The sequence below is a fragment of the Corapipo altera genome, unplaced genomic scaffold (assembly GCF_003945725.1).
Source record: "Corapipo altera isolate COAL_440 unplaced genomic scaffold, ASM394572v1 169, whole genome shotgun sequence".
Classification (NCBI taxonomy): Eukaryota; Metazoa; Chordata; class Aves; order Passeriformes; family Pipridae; genus Corapipo; species Corapipo altera.
In genome coordinates this window covers 2,842,070-2,867,210 of record NW_020884946.1, presented here as the reverse complement: position 1 = coordinate 2,867,210, position 25,141 = coordinate 2,842,070, and the positions used below count along the sequence as shown (strand labels likewise).

General features: G+C 55.1%; 1 protein-coding gene across 4 annotated transcripts in view; it reads right to left on the bottom strand.

Moving 5' to 3' along the window:
* NIN (ninein) overlaps positions 1 to 20,926 on the bottom strand; it is a 62,721-nt gene extending 41,795 nt beyond the window's left edge. Inside the window, exons 1-4 of one of the 4 annotated variants that reach the window (XM_027662505.1) lie at positions 20,875 to 20,926; positions 14,444 to 14,647; positions 8,309 to 8,390; positions 829 to 992 (exon numbers count right to left, since the gene is read on the bottom strand). In XM_027662505.1, coding sequence (XP_027518306.1) covers positions 829 to 992; positions 8,309 to 8,390; positions 14,444 to 14,626 — 429 coding nt within the window. In that variant the 5' untranslated portion in view covers positions 14,627 to 14,647; positions 20,875 to 20,926. The other 3 variants (XM_027662504.1, XM_027662503.1, XM_027662506.1) reach the window with 3 other exon arrangements.
* Positions 20,927 to 25,141: the final 4,215 nt, after the last annotated feature.

Sequence of the window (25,141 nt, the reverse complement as noted above, 5' to 3'; positions counted from 1 at the left end):
TGCAGGGTTGGTGGCTGCAGAGCACCCCCCATCTCACCAGTCAAGCCAAGAGATAGAGGAGGGGAGAACGCAGCAGTGCTTCTTCCCACTGGAAAACTCCCACCCTGTGCTCCTGAATCAACAATACTTGGCAACCCAGGGCAGGCTGGAAGCAGCCCAGCTCCTGGGAAATGCCGCTGTGGCCGTACTCTAACACACACCAACCCCAACCACTCGGCTCCTCTGGCTTTTCTGTCTGGGGAAGCAAGAGATTTTGGGGTTGAAAGCGCTGGCACAAAGAGAGCCACAAAACCAGGAATAACAAAAAAAAAAAAAAAATCAAAAAAAAAATCTGGATTTTTGAGCAAGTCCAAGTCCTGAGAGCTCCTGGCTGCAGAGCTCTGCCACCCACCACCCCCTTCCCCCCATTCCCTCTGCCAGAGACCTCCAGAGCCACGGGTGGATTTTGGCAGCTGAGCTAATGGATGCGGACGTGCTCCGTGTGCTCCCAGCCCACACTTCGTTAGCCACGGAGGCAGCGGGACAGCCCTTCCCTAATTGCTGGCCCGCTCGGGAGCCAGGAGAGCGGCGAGGCCAGCGGTGCCAGCACACGGAGCACGTCACCACCAGCACCCGGAGCACATCACCCCTGGCTCCTTCCCGACTTCCCACGGCAGCCATGCGGATGGGAATCTGGGGCTGGAGCAAGGGAGGTGCTGCCTGGCGTGGCCGATCGATGCCTTCGCTGGGAAAGCTCCAAGGACACCCGAACCCCCTTTGGATGTGGGGAGCGGTGATGTCTGGGAGTGACAAGCCCACTCCCAACGCTCATCCCGCTTCCCTGCTCACCTGCTCGCTGGAGGGGATGTGTGTGGGATGTGCCTCCTCGCTCAGAGGCTCAATGACTGTCACCTCGGCAAAGTCCTCCACGGACTCCTGGAACTCCGGCAGGGAACGCCGGCCGTAGCGTTTGCCACCTTTGATGTACTTGGGCTGTGCTTCCGGGGAGGAATCTGCGAAATTCAAGCACATCACACATGGATAACATGATTTTTTTTCCTCAGATCAAGCTCCCAGGGCTGGTTTGGTCGGAATTGCCACTGGGCAATTCCCACTGGGCAAGCACCAACGGCTGCACATTCCCAGGACCACTGCCCTCAGCATGGCATTGGGCCTGATGGGTTTGGAAAAAACCTGTCACTAAGTGGAATCTTCCTCTTCCTCACCCTTCCCCAATTCCCAGATCAAGTTAACAGGATGGGGAAACACTCCCTCAACCTTGCCAAGAGCCTCGGATGGAAAGTCCATTAGGCCTCTCCTCCTTGCACTAATCTCCATTAGCAGCGCCGGGCAGGTTTAATTAGGGACAGTGTTGCACTTAGGCAGCTCAAGTCTCCAGATCCCTCAGACACCTGGGCGGCCGCCGCCGCCGCTTTCCGCGGATTCACATTTCAGCTCCATTAAAAGTGTAAGGACAACCTGGCGAGTGGAAAAAAAAAAACAATAACGAATTGGGCAAGTTTGGAGGCGAACGTGTCTCTCGGGGGCCGACACAAGCAGCCGATCCCGGCGACAGCGGGGCAGGTCCCAGCCTGTGCTGAGCAGCCAGTGCCAACTGCGGGATCTAAATAACCCCTTGGAGTCCTCGTCTAATTACAGGGGCTCCAACATTCCCCGGCTCCAGCTTCCCGCAGCAAGCTCCTGCCCTTCGGGGACCGAATTATCCGGGAGTGCTCGCAGACAAGGATCAAAACAAAAAAAATAAATAAGCACGTTTTTGGGCTGTTTTCAGTGAGAATCGCCCGACGTCTGGAGCAGGGGGCAAATTAAACAGAGGACCAAATTAGCCAGGGATTCAATTAGGGGAAGGCTCTGTGCCACGCTTTGTTTCAGTGTTTGCTAACCTGACTGTCGAAACCCCCCCAGGACTCCATCATCTTTTATTTTCCGCCACTTGCGGTGGCAAGAGCAGCAGCTTTTGAAAATTTTATTTGCAGAGGGCTCTGATATAAAATAAATGCAAGACTGCAATACTAATAAGGCTCAGGGAAGCGGGTCCATCACTGACAAAGGATACACGGGAAGCAGCGGGTCTCTAAAACCCCCCTACCCCAAATGCCTCCTTGGATAATATTCCTTTAGATATGGAAGAAAAGGCTTCAAGCTTGTTAGAGAGGAAAAAAAAAAATATTCCACAACTTAGCTATGCAATGAATTATAAAATACACAGGACGAGGAGCGCTTTGATTCCTGAAGCCTTGCACTCCATCCAGCCGTGGTGCAGCTCTAGGGAACAAACCCGGTGCCCGTGTTTGAACAAGGCCATCTTAACAAGATTTGCTGCAGCTGGGACTCAGCACATGAAAGTTGGGAGATGGAGGGAGCCGATAGAAAAATCTCGAGGAGACAGGCTGATTGAGTAAGAGCCCCAGAACAAAAGCAAACCTTATCACTCCTATTAAAGCCTGCCTGGTGGTGAACAATCTCCATCCAGCAGCTCTCTCTGAAATGCTAATATTTGTGGCAACTCATTCACCCTGTTATTTTCTCCCTCCCTCACAAGAGGGCTGGGGGCTTTGTTTTTCTTCAGGAATCATTTTTTATTCCTGAGACAGGGATGTACCTCCATGCCCATCTGTCTTTGGAAAGATGGGGAGGGGGGACAAAGGGGGGAAGAAGCTGTAATTTAGCAACAGTGAAGCTAAAGCTAAATTTCCTTCTGGGTTTCCCAAAGAATCCTGTTTCCAACCCTGCCACACTGACAGTGTGTTTAACCACTGCTGCAGCTGGAAGTCCAGCTGTATGTGGTCTAGTGGAAGGTGTCCCTGTCCATGGAAGGGATTGCAACAAGATGGACTTCAAGGTCCCTTCCAACCCAAGCCATTCCATGATTCTATGAAAGACAAGTGCCTTCACACTGAGCTCCATGCAAGCACAGGAATGAGAACAATGGGAGCGTCTCCCCACTTCTGTGTTTGAAGCATTTGGAAGCTGGCAGCTGATTTCTCTCTCCTGTTTGCTCTGAGCACCCTGGGTGAGCTCGTTTTCCCTTTGTAATTAAAAAACTGTGAAGCCTGAGAACATCCCCAGGAGGGAAAGGTGACCCTTCACAACTTGAGAGCAGAACGTTTGTTCCGGCTTCGCTCTGACTTTCAAAACTGGCTGTGCCTGAGGAGATCCCAGCTCAGGCATCCTGAAATCCCATAGCTCAGGCTCCCTGAAATCCTGTTTCCAGAGCCAGGGTGTTTTTGATAGCACTGGGCTGCAGCTCTTCCCCTACCCTGTGCCACACTGGCATAAGGGACCACATCCTGCAGCCCCATCCCTGGAAGCACGAATCCATCCCCTTTCCAGAAAGCCTCATGCCCCATCCTCTCTCAACCATGGATACCTTCCACACCTGCAGCATCCTCTAAGCCTCTCCATCTCCTGCCTTCCCAACCCAAACTCCCAGCATAGCAGTCATGCCCTTGATGCTCCCACTATTCCCAATATTTAGGGAATGCCGAGTGCACACACCAGCAAAAAGCAGCCACCCGTGCTCCCTGAATGCAGGAAGTTCAGTGATGAGCTGAACAATTTCTCATTCCCAGCCAAAACTGATGAGGAAGGATTACAGAATCATTAAAGTCAGAAAAGATGTCCAAGATCATCAAGTCCAGCCTTGGATGGGAAGAGCTGCTCAATCCACACCTGCTTTCAAAGGCAAAGGAGGAACAGGAGGGAGATGTCAAAAACCAAGGCTTTCAGTGAGGCAGGTGCCCTGTGTGCTATTTATCCCCAAAATATAAAATATCTCCCTGTATTGAACAGAGGGGGGGATGCTCGTGTCCAGGCACCCACTTCTCCCACCAGCAGCAAGGCAAGATGCTGCAGCTCACACACTCCCATTACTTGTGTGGCTGACAAGGCACCAAGAAACAGGGGGAAAAAAGAGAAAAACAAAACAGGTTGAGCCCTCCCTGCCTCCCACAGCCCTCAGCAACACTCAGGCTTAGCAAAACACACACTCTAGAAACAGTGCCTAATTAAACACTGAGGTCTGATCTGCCCCTCTGAACTGCCCCCGGGCTGGGGACAAGAGTGGGAGGCTGAGAGAACAAGCCTCTCACTTTCTTGCCTGTTGCCCAGAGGGTTTGTGGCCCCCAAAGTGCCCCCTGAAAAAGAAAAAAAAAACCAACCAACAACCCACTTTAAGTCTACATTTCACAAGACCTCCCTGATTTAAGCACCGCAGACAGAAACCATCGATTCCCTTTCTCACTCTCCCTCCCACCCCCCGTCCATCTCGGCAGTGAAACGTCTCCATGGTTGGAGATTTACACTTGATTTTCTGCCTTTCTGTGCCAGATAAGTCATTTCAAAATCCTGCTCTGCCCTCAGATGCTTGGGGAGGATGGATGAGGGGGGGGGCTCCCCTTTCCTGGGCCCAGCATCAAAGCCCTGGAGCGCAGACAAAAGGGGGTTTAGAGCAGGAAGACCCTCGTCCCGCAATCCCGGCGTTTAGAGGTGAAATTAATTTCTCTGCCGCTTAAGATTTGGAAGGTAGGGATGCTCCAACTGCTGGGCAGAGCAAATGGCAGCTGGGATCTGCTAAATCCTAATCCCCTGAGGCACCAGGTATGTCTGAGCTCCTCCAAGTCCCTGTTCCATAATTCAGGCTCAGCCAGTGGAGGTGGAGAGGAGCGATGGCTGGGTCACCATGACCCCAAAAATCAACGTGTTTCCACCCAAAGATTTTGTCTGTGCATAAACCACCTCCCCTGTCTGGACAGCAGCACTGGTCTTATCCCTGTGTTGCACCCACCTGAACAACCTTCCCCCACGGATGCCCCTCCAAGGGCATCACCCCCACCAGCTCCTTTTTGGGAGGGCACTTCTGTTGTCTCCACTGGGAAGGAAAAAACCCTACGACCCCTGGTGACCGCGGGGCCGATGGCGTCAAACTGCTCTTTAATTTCTCCTGGGTGTTCCCGTAATCCTGCACTCCACCCCCGGTAATCCCTCCCTATCTGAGCTTCCACGCACTTTTTATTTGCTATAATGGGGAGGGGAAAAAAAAAAAGCCTGATTTTTTTTTTTCCTTTCCCCTAATCGCCCACAGAAATGATTTTTTTTTTTCCTTTTCTTCCTTTCCCCACCTTTAAATCTATTTTACTGTCCCAAAAATGACCCGTGGACAAAGAGCAGTGGTGGTGGCAGCAGCAGCCAGCCCAGTCCCAGGGGTCTCAGGGGCTAAAATAATCACTATTTTAAACCACATCCAAGCCTTTTTCTGCTTTTCCTGGAATCTCCCCATCCCTCTTCCCAGCAGAGCCGGGGTTTGCCCAGCCAGCTGATGCTCTGGTTCACAGATGGGTCTGTGTCCCCACACCATCATCCTCAAGGGTACAGAGCTGATGACAGCAGCACTGGGAACTCTGCCTGCCTTGGTTTCCAGGGCTTCTTCCCAGGCAAAGCGCCCACAGCATGCCAGGAACAACCTCCCTGCCAGTCTTCCCTTTGAAAAGGGAATTTTGCCTCTTTGCCAAGAAAAAAAACCAACATATAAATATATCAGCTGCTCTCTGCAAGCCTCAGTGCTTCTCCCACCTGCTGCTTCCTCCCAAAATGAGGAAACCCCATCGGCTGCTTCTGCAGGAACCACGGCAGTTTTGGTTCCTTGTCCCCAACCCAGGGATCCTGATGTGACCCCAGGGCTGCCCTGTCGTAGATCTCAGACTGGTTTGGGTTGGAAGAGACCTTAAAGACCATCTCATCCCAGCCCCTGCCATGGGCAGAGACACCTTCCACTAGACCAGGTTGCTCCAACCTGGCCTTGGACACTTCCAGGGATGGAGCAGCCACAGCTTCTCTGAGTAACCTGTGCCAGGGCCTCACCCTCACAGTCAACAATTCCTTTACAATATCCCTTCTAAACCTACTCTCTGTCAGTTTGAATCCATTCCCCTTGTCCTGTCACTCCAGGCCCTTGTCAATAGTCTCTCTCCATCTTTTCTGTCAGGTCCCTTCAGGTCCTGGAAGCCCACAGTCAGGTCAGCCCAGAGCCTTCTCTTCTCCAGGTTGAACAATCCCAGTTCTCTCAGCCTTTCCTTATGGGAGAGCTGCTCCATCCCTCTAATCAACTTGGTGGCCTCCTCTGGACTCGCTCCAACAGCTCCATGTCCTTCCTGTCACCCCCAGGCTCCTTGTGCTGAGCCATCCTCCCCGAGCCAGGAGCATCCACAGGGACAAGGATGATGTCTCCAGCCAGGTCCCTTGGCCATGTTGCACACACAGAACAGACCAAAGCCACGAGCCCTCCAGTGCTCCCAGACCCAAGTGACCTTCCCATCACCCAAATCCCTGGATAAAACCACAGCATCACAGCACACAGTCGCCTCCTTCCAGATCAAACTCCACAGACACAGCAAACAGCCTTGAAATCTCTGCTTTTTTTTTTTTTCTCCCGTAAATTAAATTTTCATTTAAATGATATGATTTAGAGCTCTTAACTCAATTTTTCCCAAGCCCGGGGCGGGCTGGAACACCAGCATTTCCACACTCCCTGACAGTTTGACACCAACAAGCACAAAGCAGCTTGTTCTCCAAATCTCCGGTTTGATCTAAATTAAAAGAAGCAAAGACTTTGGCGTTAACCAACCTGTCAAAATGAATTAACAATAAAATGCCTCCCAGGCCTGCCTGCTGCTGGTTCCCTACCTGCACCCCATGCCCTTTGATTCCCTGCCACTCCAAACCCAGCTGACAAACGTGTCCCCAAGGAGGGCTCTCCGGCTTCGCTCGTAATTTCCCCGGCGAAAACCCCAAATTCAGCCGTTTCTGGAAGATTTATTTACATTTCAATCAAGCTGGAGCTCCTCAGCCATATGATTCCCCAATAAAATGCAGAATGCTGGGATTAGTTCTGCTTCACTGGGGTGCTGGGGTTGCCTCCTGCTCCGTGCCAGCTCCTCTCCAAGGGGCTGGAAGGGATCGGAGCAGATCCAACCCCTCACCACACACCACAGTGCTCCCCCCTCTCTCCCCAGCACCCATTGACCTGTGCTGGGAAATTCCATTAAGGAATGCCTGGTGCAAGAGCTGTCATCACCCATCTCCCTCTAAGCATTAAGAGCTTTGGAAATGAGAGGTGGAAATAATAAAAATAATCCATCAATCACATCTCTTCAACCCTGTGGTTTTTGTAGCCTATCTAAGGGGGGAAAGGTGTAATTTTGCTGGCAGGCTGCTCTCTCCAGAGTGGGATGTTCCAGCTGGGATTGATGCTCCAGGAGAGGAAACCTGGAGTTTCCCCTCTCTGCCCTTGCTAAGCTGTTTTCTCCTTGGGGGATTTCGCTCCCCTGCTGCTCCAAAGGCAGGATTAGGGATTTACATACAGGTGTGATACCAGCTGGAGCTGCAGGGGCCCAGCCCACACCTCCCAGTGCTCCCAGCACCACCAGTCCCTTGTGTACTGGGAGGGGGGAGGGCACATGAAGCTGTAGCCATTATTTCCTGCCAAGGGAAGCCTAAAAAGCTACATTTTCAAGGCACACTGAGACAAAGCAAGATAAAAACAGGACAGTGAAGACTCACAGTACTGTCCCATCCCTAGAAGTGTTCAAGGCCAGGCTGGACAGGGCTTGGAGCAATGCAATCTAGTGGAATGTGTCCCTCCCCATGGCAGGGGAGTGGAACAAGATGGTCTAAGGTCCCTTCTAAACCATTCTAGAATTCTCCAACCGGCCCCAACCTGATTTGTCAGGGAGTTCACCTTGTTCAGGAACACTTTGGACCAGACTGACTGTTTCCTGGGAGAAATACAGAGTAGCTTCCTAAGGGACCACGCTCACTCTGCTCATCTCAGGCACAAGGAAACAGAATGGACTAGAAAAATATAAAAATCAGCATTAGTCCCAGCTGGGGAAAAAGCACCAGCAGCAGCATTAAAGCAGCCATTTGATTGCCTGCCCACAGCCATCCACTCCCCTAAAGCATCCCTGGCCACCAGAAGTGCCGTGGGATGGAGAGACCTCAGCCCATTTTGCAGCCCTGAGACATCCTGAGCATCTGAAGTGCTGTTAGAGCTCTCCACACACAGACATCACGTGCCCCTCCGGGCATTTAGATCATGGTAATGAGATATAAATATCTTATAGCTCTGAAAATGCTTTTTCACGAGGCTCCACAACAGACCTCAACTCTCCTTCTCCACCAAGTCAGGCTCTTCTGCTTGGGTGGCCAATCTCAGCACCTAAAAAGCACTTTCTCTAAGTCCCTCTGTGAGAGCCACCCATGTCTGCTTAGCCAAAGGAAATGTAATATTTTGGATAATTTTAGTATTTACCTGGTTCTTGGAAGTGCTCTTCATTTGACAGGGTTCTGGATAAGATGAGGATAAGTGCTTCTTTAAACTGATCAAAGTGGACCTGTGGGGGGAAAAAAAAAAAAAAAAGGAAGAAAAGAAGAAATCAACTGGTGCAGATGGTTAAATATGAGGGCAATAATCCAAGCAAGGAGATGGGCAGCAATGGATATCACTCAGACCACGCTGAAACACGAGTGCCTGTGTCTGCTGACAACAAAGGAATCTCAGCTCCTGCAGTCTTGGAGCCTGGGGAAGTGACAGCAAGGGACACGAAGACACAGCCAGAGTCTTTGGGCATCTGGAAAAACTTATTGCTATCACAGAATGACCCAGAGCCACTGTTTTCATGTTGTTGGTTGGGTTTTTTTCCAGCAAGCAAGAAGCCAAATTAACACGTCCAAAGGAGCAGGGAACATCTCCATTGCTTGAGGTGACCTGGTCGGGGTCAGGGATGATAAGGGATGAGAGATTTGGTTGTGGAAATGCTCCACTGCCCTAATCAAGCTTCGAAAACCACTGGATGGCAGAAAAACCACACCCTTTCCAGGGCAGTCCTGCCCCGGCTCCCGTAGTTCCATGAGAGCTGGACTGGGAATGCCAGGTCTGGAGCGTGGCTGGGAAAACCACAGAGGGATGATCCTGCCACTGAGGAGTTTTTTCCCCCCCCTCCCTCTTCCATCTGTGCCTTCCTGGAAAGCCTCCTGCCTCACGGCCACAAACAGTCACAAAGGGGCTCCAGCTCCTTCACAGCCATGCCGGGGAATGTCAGCAATTCCAGCCGTGGGGGACGGAAACCCAGGGACAGCTGGAGAAGCTATTTGACATGGGTCAGCGGTGAGGCAGAGCTGGCTGCTACGATTTCTTTTGGCTAAATAAATCTTAGAAGAATTTTTAGCGTTGAACAAGAGATTTTGTATTTTAAAGAACCCACTGAGGCTGCTCTGGCTGAAGTCGATTGCTGCGAATCCAGAGCCACAGAGGGGATTTTAATGCTGCACAAGCAACAAAAGTTCATGTTTGAAGTTCTGCAGCTTGTTTTTGGGGTCAAGCAAGCCCAAAAAAAGGCCAGCAAGCTCACACAGGTGAGCCATGGGGGTGCAGGGGAGCACCTCATTCAGGCAATGCCAATCACCCCCGTGGGTTCTAAACATTTTTGAACACGTTTTTTTAAGCACAGTTAAAAATATGTTCAGCAAAGAAACTCGTCAGGGATGCCTTCATCTGAATACTAATTGCTGCCATCCATTTCCAAACGCTGGTGTACTTCCAAAGGACAGTTTACAGAGAGAGGAGAATTCCCCCGATTAAAAAAAAAGCAAACTTGACATTTAGACTAAATGAGGATGAATAAAAGATGAGGGTGTTCAAGTAACAGGTTCTCTCCCCCTGGGATCTTCTCAGGAAGGGAACAGTGACAACGGAGCTGGTCCCTCAGATGGGTGCTGGGGCTGGCTGGGTTTGGATTAATAAAACAAAAAAAATAAAATAAAACTCACTTTGCATCACTGGTGCCAACACACTGAATTAAACAGAGCAAAACCACCTGGGCAGGTGTGCTGCACCACCTGCTCTGCCCAACAAGCCCCTAAGTGGTGTTTGCATTAATGAAGAGGAGGAAGAGTGAAGGGGCTGAGCCCTCACTCAGCTGCACAAGGGACAGATGGCCCTGGCACCACCACCACAGAGTGATTTTACCATGACCACGACATCCAAAGGAGCCCCTGGAAGGATTAGGCTGCGGGGCAGGACGTGGCCATCCTCCAGCCCCCCATGCCAGTGCTGTGCTTGGCTGCACAGCAGGATTTAAAATGCAAATCAGCAGCAGAGGGACAGGAACAGGAGTTTTCCCCCTTGTGCCTTCCCATAGGCAGGACCCCACTCTGGAGGTGGAGTCCCAGCTGGCAGAGGGGGAGATTTTTCTTCAGGGTGGGCCAGAGGGTTTTTTTAACAACAGATAACCAGGAAAATCAGTCTCTGTGGTGCATGTGTGACCTTGGATGTTGCACATTTGCACACAAAGAGTGCTCAGAGAGTTAGAGAAATACAGCTGATAAAATTAGGAGCTGGGCTCGAGTACAAGGCACCCATGGAACAGCAAAGCCACAAAAGCTGCAGAAATCCTTCAGTGAGGGTGAGGAGGCCCTGGCACAGGCTGTCCAGAGAAGCTGTGGCTGCCCCTGGATCCCTGGAAGTGTCCAAGGCCAGGCTGGACAGGGCTTGGTCTAGCACAAGGTGCCCCTGCCCATGGCAGCGGGGTGGAACTGGATGATCTTCAAGGTCCCTTCCAACCCACTACATTCTGGGATTCTATTTTGGAACTGCCAACTTGTGCATCTGCTCGTGAGGGTCTCCAACAGCAACTCGAGGCTGATCCAAACCAGTCCCGAACACAGCGGAATTCGGGATGCGATGGCACAACGTTTGTGCCCACCCAGAGACGTGGACCACAGGCCCCTGCAAGAGCCCCTGAGGGCACAACAACCCCCTGGGCGAGGAGAACTTTCCCAGGACAAGTAAATCAGAGGCAAACAAGACTAAACACCAACGGAGGCACCGCCAGCCCAGCCCGGCCTCCCCACGGGAATCAGGGACCAACCAAGCTGCAGCTGCTGAGCAACCCCAGCTCCTCAGAGAAATCCCAAGCCTGCTTTGCAGCCACTTCCCTCTGAAGCCGTGACTTATTAGCACTAGAAAGAGCGTGTGCACGTGCCAAGGTACCTGCTGCTCCCCACTGTCTGCCCCTGCAATGCAAAGCAGTTTGCACACCCGGTCTCCCTCTCCGGGGCAAACCGGCACCGGTGGCTCCTTCCAGCTCCCTTCTCCTTGATCTTCCAAGCACGGTCCTACTCCCAAAGCTCTGCCCCCGTTTGCAAATTCCTGCTAGCAGAGGCAGCCAGAAGGCTGCAGAGGGAAGCATCTACTAGGGAAGACATAGAATCATGGAATGTCCTGATCTGGAAGGCACCCACCAAGGATCATCCAGTCCAACTCCTGGCCCTACACAGGACACCCCAACAATCCCACCCTGTCCCTGAGAGCGTTGTCCAAACGCTCCTGGAGCTCTGGCAGCCTTGAGGCCGTGCCCACTGCCCTGGGGAGCCTGTTCAGCGCCCAACCACCCTCTGGGGGAAGAACCTTTCCCTGATATCCAACCTAAACCTCTCCTGACACAGCTTCACACCATTCCCTCTGGTCCTAACAAGGCAATCTTGCAACAGCATCAGAATAGGGTAGTCTTGCAACCTTGCACCCAAGCCTCCTGCGTGGCCTGCAAAATTAAGAGGGGCACACTGCACATTAAGGGGAACAGCATCACTGCGGGCACAGAGGGAGGATATTTTGCAAGAGGTCACCACCCACAGCATTGAAGGGAGCTGATGAGTGAAACCCCACACTGTGGTGTCCTTGCTGCAGGCTGTTAATGCAATAGTGCAGCTGAAACCTGAGCTCCCCATCCCTGCTCCAGGATGGTGCCAAGGACAGTCCCTGGGCAGGGTTTGGAGGTGCCCGACTTCATAGAATCCCAGAATGGTTTGGGTGGGAAGGGACCTTAAAGCTCATCTCCTTCCCACCCCCTGCCATGGGCAGGGACACCTTCCACTAGACCAGGTTGTTCCAAACCCTGTCCAATCTGGCCTTGGACACTTCCAGGGATAGGACATGATTTCCAGGGACTTATCCCCATCCCTGCACATCACCCAATCACAGCCCATGTGCACTGTCCCCAAAACACCCTGAGTTTGCTGCTAATTAAAGGGCACAGAGAGGGCAGACAGACAAGACACACCTGCACCCGTCCTTTCGCTCCCACCACCAAGTGTGAGGGGCCTGTGGAAACAGCCCTCCTGAGGAATCCCAGGAATTGCTGAAAGCATCACCTCCGCACGCAATCCCGTGAGGAAAACAGTTCTGGGGTGGTTTGGCTCTGCCACGAGTCAGGGTAGGATTTACCTCCCCCAGCAGAGCCCATTAATCCCCAAAGCATTGCAGGTATCCAGCCCCTCACCCGATGCCAGCTCAGCTCCTGGTCCAACCAAGCACTCCCTGCCCGCAGCAGAGGGTTGGAACAAGATGATCTTTAAAGTCCCTTCCAACCCAAACCATTCCATGATTCTATGATCCCGGAGCATTCATCCCTGGAGCAGAGCCCTCACACAAAAGCAAGCACGTGGCCCCGCTGAGTTGCCCCTCAGCAGACAAAACCGTCCCCCCGCCACCGCCCCCCTCCCCGGTGCCCTCCCATAAATCCCGGCCCCTGGAAGTGCAGGAGAACAAAGGCTGGGACCATCTGCGGCGAGGAGCTGGCGGGGCAGGTGCAAGAAGTCTGTGCTCAGGGAGCAACATGTTCTCTGCTATTCTCCCGATGTGATTCCTAGGAAACCCCAAGGATCCGAGGGCTATTAAATCCGGCTCGCGCTCAGACACGGGCCATTGCTGCTGCTAACGAGCACCAGCACCAGGGAGACGGGAGGGAGGAAACGCTGGAGACACAGATTATCCTGACACAGATTATCTCGACGTTCAAGTGGCAGGTTATAAGGGAGAACCATTCCCAGAGACAAAAAGGAATGAAATAAAAGGGGATGCCTCGTGCCCTGGGACGGCTCACAGGGATGGAGCTCCCGGTTGGGACGGGGGTGAGTGTGACCCGGCACTAGGGATGCTTTAAGAGGGGCTTTTTGGTGCTGCCCTGTGACAGCCACATCTTTAGTAGCGTCCTTCCTTTCCCTCTATCCCACAGGTGGCAAAGCCACATGATAGGACAAGGGGAAATTGCTTTAAGCTGAAGGAAGGCAGACTCAGATCAGATGTTAGGAAGGAGTTTTTCCCTGTGAAGGTGGTGAGGCCCTGGTACAGGTTGCCCAGAGAAGCTGTGGCTGCCCCATCCCTGGGTGTGTCCAAGGCCAGGTTGGACAGGGCTTGGAGCAACCTGGGCTAGTGGAAGGTGTCCCTGCCCATGGCAGGGGGCTGGAACTGGATGATCTTTAAGGTCCCTTCCAACCCAACCCATTCCCTGGTTCTATAACAGCATCCGAGCAGCATAAGCTCAAGACAACAGAGCGTAACAAAGCCTCTGGTGCTCCAGGAAATACCACAGTGCAGCTCCAAAGGTCAGAAACCTCCACCTGGATTCATCCCTGTTCCAGGTTCCAGCACCACTCTACGCTATGGCCCCGGGGCAGGCAGGGAAGAGGCGGCTTTGTTTGTTAAAGGAATTTTGTTCTTGAAAGCTACAGTTTGATCAGAAATTGGAGTCGGAATAGCCACCTAGCTCCTGTCTATCGAGAGCCCAGGCTGCCCTGCTCCACATTTTCTGATTTTAATGAGCAGTGATGGGATTTCAGGGTGATTTTAAGGGAAGGATCCAATGCACTCTGAGCACAGCGTGCTAATGCAGAAAGCACAAGGACATGTGGAGATCCCCCCAAGGGCAAGCAGCTTCTGCTCAGTGCCCTGGCATTTAACTCCCTAAAGGTACAACCACAAACAAAAAATGGCTTTGGAAAGCCACCAACACCAGGTAAATGGACAAAGGCGGCCAAGCCAGCGACTGCCTGAGTTGGACAATATTCTCTACCTTGGAGAGACGTGCACGACCGCACACAGCCCTGCCAGCCTAACTACAGCTTAAGCCAACGTAAATCACAGGCTCAAGCCCTGGATTTAGGTCCTTGTCTCATCCCAAGGGCTGCAGAGTTTGTGCAAGCACCTGGTGAGCTGGCTCAGGGAGCTGACCCAGGCCAGCAGCAGCACAAACCAGTGCCAGGGGCATAGGCACTGTGTGAGCAGAGCTGCTAGGACCCAGCACTTGGTCTGGCTTTGGATGCTGGGAAAACACACCACTGCACAAGGCCAAGCCTAAAGTGATGGCTTCTGAGTTTCAAACCACCTCCAGCCAGGGCAGAGCAGTTCCCTTCCCCGTTACCACGATTCCCCTCTCAGAAGTCACCCTGTGCCCACCCTGCTGAACAGACCATCAGACCCCACAAGTCCTGCAGCCCCAGAACCTCAGGGATGTTGAATATTTAAATTATAGACATTCAGTCTCCTTCCAAGACAATTCCACACACAGGTGTGTCTGGCTCCCCAGCCCCCCCATGTCCCCAGCCTTACCCTGCCTAGGAGGTTTCCTTGGAGGAGGGTCTGCTGCAGTGCTGGGGCCACCTCCTCCAGGTGCAGCATGTGGCAGAGGTCAGTGAGCTCCTCCTGCCCCAGGGACCCCGTGCCCGTGCTGTCAAAGCTGTCGAAGAGCTCCTTGAGCCGAGCTTCATACTGGTCCTGCTCAGCTTCATCCATCCCATAGCCTGCCACGCTCACCTGTGGGAAGAGATGGGGCAGGTGAACGTTGACCACGGTGCCCATGGCATGGAATGGTGAAGAACCCCAAGGGCTGGTGCAGGAGATGCCCACGAGGCTGTTGGTGGCTGCGTGTGTGTTCGCGTTGAGCGAACCCGGTGCTCCACCACTGCTCCGGCCTCTCCCACCCCACTGGGGGAAGGTAGAAGTCACACAGCAGAAAGACCAAAGGGAAAAAGCCTGTGGAGCCAAACCCTCCAGCAGGGACAGCCCAGGTGGCTGGGACAGCCCCTAAGTGCCACCTCACTCCGACTCCACGAGCAGCTCATTTGGCTCAGCTGGAGCAGCTGAGGTGCTGCAGGGGAAAATTGTTCCCTTGAGCTCCACTGATCCCCAGGTGTTGCAGGTGATGCTTTGGTGAGAAGAAAAACAACCATCCCAGCAGCAACAGCTCAGCAGCTGCACAGAACAAAGGGTGGGGCTCTGCCTGAAGAGGGGAGGGCAGGAGACCCCAACCCAAACCCTTCAGGCCAGGCAAACATTGTGTGCATCCCCCCCTCCACCAACACAACACACACCCCTGCGCCAAAGACAGTCATGGAATCATCCAGATTGGAAAAGACCTCCAAGATCCAGTCCAATCATTCCCCTGGCACTGCCAAGTACTCACTGCACTGCTCTCCTCCACTGCCAGGTCAAACCCTGGCTGAAGGCAGAGAAAACACTGCTAAAGTGGCAGCAAACCCAGCCCCGGAGCAGAGTAGACCCCGGCATAGAAACAGCCAAAATGTGTCTGGTATCCTGCATTGGGCACACAAAGCCCAGGTGGTTCTCCCCCAGCTTGCCTCAGGGCCCTTCCAAGGCAATTTTTCATTCCTCTCATCCATTGCTAACAGAGGATCACAGCCCCAGGAACTGTTCTGGCAGGGGAGCAGAGGGAAATTTCCTGTCTGAAACGAAGCATTTGGCTGGATCCATTTACCAGCCTGGCCTGGGGCTCCCCTCCAGCTTAGGGTGGCAGCAGTGTCACCCAGTGCCACAACACAGCCTTGGTGTGGATGTGCCACCACCACCATCATCACCAGAGTGCACTGAGTGACAATAGGCACTGTAGGGACCTGGTATCCCAAAGACACAACTGGGAATCCCGGGATGCTCGGCCAGCCTCGGCCACAAGAATTTTATTCTGGTGACACTGCTGCAGGTTGTCTCAGCCACATTCTCCAAAACAGGGGTTCTATCCAAACCCCCTCACCATCCAGCCCTGCTATGGAGAAGCCCCCTCTCACCCTCACAGGGTTGTTGAGGCTGCCCGTGTCACCACCAGCTCACAGACATCCCAGAACAAGCAAAGCTGCTCCAACTGCAGCCTAATTTCACCCCCCTGCCCACCAGCACAGCCCAAGCACTAGGAAATCTCCAGGGCAGGCACTGCAGCAGCTGTGTCCTTGATTCCACTGGCTGCAGGAGCAGATGCCAAGGCACAGCATCCTCAGGATCCCACATCTGTTGAGGGATGCAGGGTCCAGGACAGGAACAGCCCAGCCTGGCTGCCCTTCCTCCTGCACCAACACGGACAAGGATGACCGTGGACACTCCCCATCCCTATATCTCTGCACCTGAGCCTCACACCCTACAGTTCCCTGTTTTCTCCCCCTTCAGATCCCTCCTGAGCTGATTTATCACAGCACCCAAGCGCTGCAGGGAGGAGGAAGGGTGCAGACACATTGCACTCAGGGCACAGAGGAGGAGGCAGCACCCAAAAACTCAGGTGCCTGCAAGCAGGAGGAAGGCAACAAACTAGTTTCCACTCTCACTCTGGTATCCTCATTTCCCACCTGCACCCACGGGGCTCCACAGTGGCGGCTGCTGCTGCTGCTGGTATGTCAGGGAGCCCTGCCTGCACATTCCAGCAGCCCCAAAACTCACAGCCAAGCCTGCAGCAAAGGTGACTCCAACCCATGGAGCTTCCCAGGCATTTCTGAGCCTCTTATCTTCAGGGTCAGCCACCTCCTGCCCCCTGGAGATGTCTCCAGCACCCGACCCTACTCCTCCACTGCCAGAACCAGTTCCCCCAGTCAGACAGCACAGAGAGCTAAATGCCATCTCCCATCATGTCCCTGAGCATCCATGCTGCTGGAGCACTGGGGTCACCCCTCTTGGTACCACACCGGCAAGAAGCCCCAAAATCTTACCCCGGGCAAGTCCAGATGAGCTCCAGGTGCAGGAGGCATTAGGGAGCCCATAAAACCAGCAAGAAAAATACAATTCCCAAAGGAAAAGAAAAGGTGGGTGCCTGGTCTCCACCAGGGGCCAGACCTGCCCTACAGCCCAGGTGAGATTCTGGTACGCTGGCCCTGGTAGCCTCACACATCCCCGCGGTCGGAGCTCACTGGGGACCCAACCACCCTTGCACAGCCTGGGAAAGAGATCTCCTGCTTTCCAGCACAAAAAGCATCGGGAATCAACAGCAAAGGACAGGGCTCTTTGCCTACCTGCAGTCAGTCAGTGCCAGGAGGCTGCCAGCAGCCGGGCGATCCCGCACGCATCCTGCACAACCTCCATCTTAGGAAGCCGGCTCCGGCGCGCAGCCGGCTGCGCAAGGTGACCCAAGATGCCTACTCCCGGCTGAATTATTCAGCAGTGCTTCGAGAGGGAGTGAGTGTGTGTGTGTGTGTGTGTGTAAAAACCAACCCAACCACCCAGCCCTCCTACCTGATGAGCCGGCGAGACTGCCTGGCATCGCCCAGCAGTCACAATAATGAGGTCAGCGGCATCAGAGCCCCGGCGAGCGCAGCCACCTTCGGCACCCGCGCGCCGGGGGACTGGCAGCAGAGAAAGGGCTGGGAGGGGAGGGGGGGACACGCACAAGAGGCACACAAAGCCCGAATTAAAGCCCCGGCCTTTCATCTCTGCTCCAGATGGGCCAGCAGCTGAGATGCAGGAGGGCGGCCGGAGCGGGCGGGATAATGGGGGCAGGCGGGCAGCAGCTGAGCGGGGGCTCCCCGGTCCCCTGAGAGGAGGAGAGGGGTCCCCGCGCGGGGCATCACTTTGTTCAGATTTATTGCTGGCCTTCTGTGTCATTTCAAGTCCCCCAAAATGACCGGCTTGAGCAGGCAGCGCTGAAAGGTGCAGGTTTAGTAGAGTCACAGCCACATTATACCTTATTTCTGTTCTCCCTACAACAAGTCCAGGGAAGCAAAGCGCTCGGGGATGATGAGAAGAGGAAGTTTTCACCGGCATTTCTTTCCTTCCCCTAATTTCCCCCCCTCCTGAGAGTCAGATAACCTTCACAGCACACAATGTAGAGGCCTGATAGGACTAAATTCCCAGCTAAATTTAACTCAAACAATATAGGCTTAAACAGTAATTACTGCGTCGCATATTAAGTGCCTGGAATCAATACCAAGCCCCAAGCTTTAGCCTGGAGCTAATGAAGACACAAATTACCTGGTCAATCAATGGCATCAGCAATTAAAAACACTACAATTAGCACAATTACCTTTTTAGGGGTGAAAACCAATAGGAACCACAGAATCCCAGAACAGTTTGGGTTGGAAGGGACCCTAAAGACCATCTCATTCCAACCCCCCCCTGCCATGGGCAGGGACACCTTTTACCAGATTGGTGCAAAACCACGTTTCCTGCTGTACAACGGCACGAGATGGAGATTTTGGGGATGATTTGCCCAGACGTCCCCGTGGGCTGCAACACCAATTAGGGCTATGGGTACCCTGCCCTCACCCCAACCAGCCCTCTGTGGAAGGGCAGTGGCCTCAATCAAGTCATTGCTTTCAAGGGACAGCAAGGAGAACGCTGATTTTGCTGCTACTTTTGATCCCCTGGACTCAAACAGGGCCTGGTAATTAGCAGTCACTACCCAGTAGCATCCTGTGGCCACCTCCAAAACACAAGCACCTGCTCCCTGGGATGTCACAGTCCTGTAGTGTCCACCCTGTGCTGGAGAGCACGGCCATGTGTGGGCAGTTTAAAGCAACTTTCCCTCCCTGCTGCACTTGTGACAACGGGGACAGTGTGAACACAGCTGGTAAAAGCCACAAGGACCCCAGTTTGTAATGGTGGGGTTTATACAGGATGCCCAGCAGCCACCAAAACCAAACCCTTGAGCCCTTGCTGGAAAACCGGAGCTGAGATTGCTTCAAACTCATTATCTCCTCCCCCTAATGAACCATTTCATCCATCGCAGCTGCAGCGAAGCGGCTCCAATGAATCACAGAATGACCCGAGTTGGAGGGACTCACAAGGATCATCCAAGTCCAACTCCTGGCCCTGCACAGACACCCCAACAATCCCTCCCTGTCCCTCAGAGCATTGTCCAAACCCTCCTTGAGTTCTGGCAGCCTTGGGGCCGTGCCCACTGCCCTGGGGAGCCTGGTCAGTGCCAACCACCCTCTGGGGGAAGAACCTTTTCCTGATATCCAACCTAAACCTCTTCTGACACAGCTCCAGCTGCTCCCTCAGGTCTCCAGAGAAGAGCTCAGTGCCCTGTCAGTGCACAGACCCCCAAGCCCCCCCACCATGTTGGGGCAATTTCCCAGCTCAGCCCACCCTGCAACACCCTGTTCCTTCTTGGGAGCAGCAGCTCCACAAAGGGTCACGCCGAGAAACCAAAGGGAAAGGGAAAAACAAAACCCAAAAGGACAATGAAGCACCTAAATATCAGTAAATCACTTGACAGCACGCCCGGCTCTTCAAGGGTCACCACCAGAGTCAGCCTTACAGCTGGCGGTTCCTCCCCCCGATTGACCACGCTCATAATTCTCGCTTTGCACCTCAATGCCACCTCTCCCCGTGCACCCCAAAACACCCCCAAACCCCTCCAAAGTTGGCAGAGAGCACAGATTCTGTTAACCAAGCTCCACTCCAGATTAGCAAAGCAGCGATGGCGCATAAAAGCACTATAAATTTATGTAAAGAGCTTCAAAAGCAGCGCAGCGGTTTGAATATTCACGCCAGCCCGGTATTTGCATTGTAATAGGGCTTTTCACTCTCAGCCTTCCCTCCGTAAGGAAAAACAAAGCGCCCATCTGGTTTGATTTTGCAAATCGGGCTGGAGTCGCTCAGCAGTAACTCGGGGAGCCCCGGGTGCGATAAAGCCCAAGGTGGAGGCACAAAGCTGATTAGTTCAGAAGTAAACAAAGCGAGCCGGTAATTTATCCAGCGACGCCTCGCGCGCCGGGAAATGAAGGATCCGGCAGTTCCCGAGGAGCTCAGACACGCACCGGCTGCGATAAACTCGGGCTGTGCTGAATCACGGCGATAACGCGCCCATCGCCTCCCGCCAGCTCCGGTCTGGGGAGCACCCGGGGGAGATGGGCAGGATACACCCAAACTGTCACCCACCCGCGCTGTCACCCACTCACACAGCAGAATCCCGGTGCACCCAGCGCTGGAACCTCCCAGGCTGTGCATTTGGGCTCTCCTGGCTCACCGCCTCAGCTCCATCCTTACAGGGATGCGCCAAGGGTGAGGGGCCCACGGTTGGTGACCAGACAGCAGATGCTGTCTGCCACCCTGGTGACAGCGAGAGCTTTGCCGCTGACAAAACAACTGCTGTTATTAATTCCTCCAGCCACAGCCGGCTGCTTCCTCCACTCAGCCCGGGAAGAGTGGTCCAGAACCCGCTCCCAGCGTTTGGAGCATCTCTCCGGGGACTGGGATGCACGCCGGGATGGGGTGTCCTTGGCAGGAGGGCGAGCGGTACCCAGTGCCGCTCACCTCTCTGGACCACGGCCAGCACCGCAAAGGGGACCTTTGGGGGCTTTGCTGTGGCACCCACACGCAGACACTTCTAAAGCCCTCCTCACACCCTCTGGCTACAAGACCTGTCCCCATCACCCCCCTCCTGCAGCATGTACCCGCTTCCAGCATCCCCCTTCCCGCACCACCCCCCCCCCCCCCTCTCCAGCATCTCGTTCCTCCAGCAACCAGCATGCTCCCTCTTCCTCCAGCATCCCCCTCCCTCCGGAGCCCCTTCCCCACGCACCCACCTCGCCGCTGCGCCCCTTCCCCGCCGCCCCGTCCCGGCGTCCCGCACACGCGGCCGGCCCCGCCGGGAAGGGACGGGAAGGGAAGGGGCGGGCTGAGCCCCGGCACCGCCCGCGGAGGAGGGACCGGGGCGGCCAGAGCTCCCTCCTCCCCCCGCACCCTGGGGCTCAGTGGTACCGGTATCCTTTCCCTTCCCCGGCATCCCCGCACCCCCTGCCCCGCTCCCGTCCCGGCCTCACCGGCTCCGGTGCCCGCGGGCGCGGCGGGACCGCTCGGAGCGTTGCGGGTCCGGGGGAGGCGCCGCGTTCAAATGCGGCCGCGTTTATTGGGCCGAGGCTCGGGGGCGGCCCCCGAGGGTGCGGGGCGGCCCCGGGGCGGGGGGACCGGCGGCCTTTGTGCGGCACCGCCCGGGACCGCCCCCCGCCACGGGGGACGGCTGCGGGGGTCTGCGGGGGTGTCCCGCACCCCTGGGGCACCCGCGTGTCACCGCTGTCCTGCACCCGCGTGGCATCACCCCAGCTCCCCGCTGTCATGTTCCCCAGAGTGGCATCAGCCCAGCTCCCACTTCCTGTGCCCCAGGGTGGTACCATCCAGGCTCCCCAATGTCCTGCAGCCCCAGAGTGGCATCACCCCAGCTCCCTGCTGTCATGCACCCCAGAGTGGCATCACCCTGGCTCCTGCCTCGCCCCAGGTGGCATCATCTCAGTTCCCATCATCCCACACCGCAGGGTGGCATCACCCCAGCTCCCTGCTGTCCTGCACCCCAAGGTGATATCACCCCAATGTCCTGTCCCCCACGGTGGCATCACCTTGGTTCCTATCATCTCGCACCCCAGGAGGACACCACCCTTGCTCTTTGTTGTCCTGCCCCCCAGATGTCACCCCCCTGGCTCCCCACTGTCCTGCACCCCAGAGGGGCATCACCCCAGCTCCCAACTGTCATGCCCCTCATGGTGGCATCAGCTCGGTTCCCATCACCCCTCAGCCCAGACGGACATCACCCCAGCTCCCTGCTCTGCTGCCCCCCCCGGTGGCATCACCTTGGTTCCCCACCATCCTGTACCCCAGGGAAGCATCAGCCCGGCTCCACACAGTCCTGTCCTCCAGGGTGGCATCATCTCAGTTCCCATCATCCCACACCCCAGGGTGGCATCACCCCGGCTCCACTCTGTCCTGCATCCCCGGGGACGTGGCCCCGCAGCTCCACACCGTCCCAAAAAAACCCCAGTATCACGGCACCCAGCCCTGCCATCACTCCAGCACCCGTGGGAGCCCCGCACACCGTCCTGCCTGTGCCCCCCACTCACTTTGGGGGGGTCACAAATCCAGGGACCACCCTCTGCCCCACGAGCCATCCCGCGGGGGGGGCCCGGGGCGCTGACACACGACCCGCAGGCACCAGCAAAACTCCAACCCTTATTTAAAACTCGGCAGTCCCGGTTGGAAGCTGGAGCCGTCGGCCGCCCACGCTCCTGCTCAGCGCCAGCTGAGCCGCAGGGAGCCAGCAGTCCCCAGGGCTTGTGGCTTGTGGATTCTCTGATGGCTCATGAGGGGTTACACCCACACTGCAATCCGCTCTCGAGCAATTGCATGAGCTGATTTCTCTGCTTTTTTTTTTTTTTGAAAATGCCAGAGGCGAGAGAACTTTTAAGCCTTCTTCCCCTTTTTTGGGGCGACCCCGGCCTGAAGGGTTCAGGGATTTCGGGGGGGGGGGGAGGAGCGAGTGGAACACAAAAGCCTCACACAGGGGGTTGCATAAGCCTTGCTCCGATCAGAATCCGGGCTTAAAACCCCACGAGGTCCTGCAGCAGAGCCACGGGTGGGTTTGGCAAGCGGCCCCCCCGGCTGTGACAAGGACACAGGGGACACCACGTGTGAGGTAACAGTGTAATAAAATATTTAGGGCCAGCTCTGCTGCACGTCACTGGGCACGTCACTGCTGCTGCCCCAGGGCCAGCAAAGGGACACCATGGGACATGGCAGAGCCCCGTGTGCCCCAGCACTCACCAAAGCTCTGTCCAGGGCTGTGTCCGTGTCCCTGCCGTGACAGAGGCGAGGAAAGGTGACTCCAAAGGGAAGGGGCTTTGCCGGACAGATGTCAGCAGCCCCGGCTTTGTGCCGCCCGAGGGCTTTTTGTCTCGGTTTTTAACATTTGCCATTTTTCTCCGGCGCTTTCTTCTGCCCTGACACTTGCTGAGGGGTTTTTCCTTTCTTTCCTTTCTCCCCTCTCTTTCCACATTTGCTTTTCCATCCCTGCTTCAAACACTTTTCCACCGTGTATTATGCCGAAGTTGGAACCATCTGGTGCTTTGTTTTGTTGCGAGCCCGGCGAGTGCCAGGACCTTTATCCCCCTCACCCTCCTCCTCGCCGGTGCCTCGCTAATCCAAGCGACAGCCCCGAAAAGTCTCCCCTGTCACCCAACAAAGCAACTGCCCACACATGGGTGGGAGGTGGGGGCATCACCTCAGTGTCCCCATCCCACAGGGATGTGCAGAATCCCGGCTCAGGAGTAAGGGGGTTGTATCACCACGGTGCGAATTCCTGACTCATTTTTAGGACCGGCTGTTAGCAGAGGCATCCTGATTTTATTTTTCCCTCGTTTTCCCAGAGGAGGGAAGCGTGCTTCTAGGGAGCCACGGAGCTGTGCCAGACACGGAGCCCGCCAGCCTATTTTTGGAGCCCCCTTCTAAGGAAGCAGCTGCGTTTGAGGATGGCATTTGCAGGGAGGAAACCTCCGCTCACCCACGTGTCACGTGTGACACGCCACAAAAAAAAGCGGGGCACGTGGGAAAAATCCAGGACTGCTGGACTCCAACGGCTGGGATGGATCCACGGGCCAGGCTTGGGGTTGGCACAGAGCCACCCAAAATCAGGGTCAGCATCTGCGGGCGCCTGCGCCGGCAGTGGGTGACCCCTGTGCGAGGCCGTGGGCGCCCCGTTCCTGCAGGAACACCCTCCCGGCACGGCTCGGGCTGCTCCGTCACGCTTTCCTTCCCATTTTCCCTGCACAATGGGGCGCTTTGTTCCGAGGCGAGGGAAGGTCCGGCTGCGGCACAGGGAGCTGAGAGCTGCTCCTGCATTCCTGGAGTCTGCTCCCGCTGGGAGAGACACCCCCTCACCTCGGCCTCCCGGGGAAGCAGGGCCAGAAAATAGCCAAAAAATCAGCACCAAAAAAAAAAAAAAAAAAAAAAGGCAAAAAAAAAAAAGCCGCGGAACCATCAGCGAAGCATAAACGAAGGGAAAAAAAGAAAAGACTCCATAGGAAAAAAAACAGCTGTAGGGAACCTCCTCATCTCCCAGCTGGTGCAGGGAGAAGTTTGCAATGACCTAAGCCTAAACTTTGCTATTTTTTGCACAAAACAAAGGCGAGCCCTGCTAAGCCGCAGTGCTGTCCTGCCTCCGCGGCTGCGGCTCGTTGCTGCCATCACACGTTCGGCTCCCACTGCACAATCGCATTCCCAGCACGGCCGCTCGGGCCTGATCCTGCACACCCTTCCACTGTAGGATCTTCCTTCCAGCCCAGGAAGCCCTCATGTGTGCCACGTTTGCTGTGCTGGCTCCTTATGACAAGAAGCATTTGGGTGCTTGCTCCATCCTGGTGTGCACTCTGCACTGACTCCATGCCAATCCCTTCCAGCCCTCAGGAGCTCCAGATCCCTCAGGCACCTTGCCCATCCCCGTGGGGACCATTTCTCCCATCATCTTCATGACAAACAACTGCCACGTGCCACAGCTGCAGCCCCAGTGCCCACTGGGAACGGGGAAAAACTGGGAGTGGAAGGAAAAAGCTCTTGTGTGTGAATCCAGCTGGATCTGTTGGTCATTTCTCACGTTCTCCTGCCCCTGTGGCATGGGAAGAGCAGCTTGGGCCTGGCTTGTGCCACCTTATTACAACACCTGCTGATGGGGAACATGCACCTGCCTGCCCACAGCCCCGGTTTGACCAGACCTGTTTGTCTTTGGATTTGCATTCAGGGCTGGTGAGGGAGGTTTAGATCAGATATTGGGAAGAAGCTCTTCCCTGAGAGGGTGATGAGGCCCTGGCACAGGTTGTCCAGAGAAGCTGTGGCATCCCTGAAAGTGTTCAAGGACAGGTTGGACGGGGCTTGGAACAACCTGGTCTAGTGGGACCTGTCCCTGCCCATGGCAGGGGGTGGAACAAGATGAGCTTTAATGTCCCTTCCAACCAAAACATTCTGGGATTCCATGATTCTAACTCAGGAAAACCAGTACAAGCCTTGCTTTGGAGGGCAGGTGGAACAAGAGCAGCTCAAAGTGCCAGGGGTGGCTGCTCCTCTGGGAAAGGGTTTGCCCCCATTCCTCCTTGGACTATATTTAAGGGAGCCCTCTCTGCTGTGGGCCCCATTGCCAGGTGTGGTGCTGCAGGTGATGGCCCAGCCATGTGTGCCTTCCAGGCAGCACATCCTCCTGCACCTGGCAGAGTTTCACGGGGAATACCAGTGAAACAGGGATATTTCTTTCCTGGTGAGGAGTTTCAGCCTGAA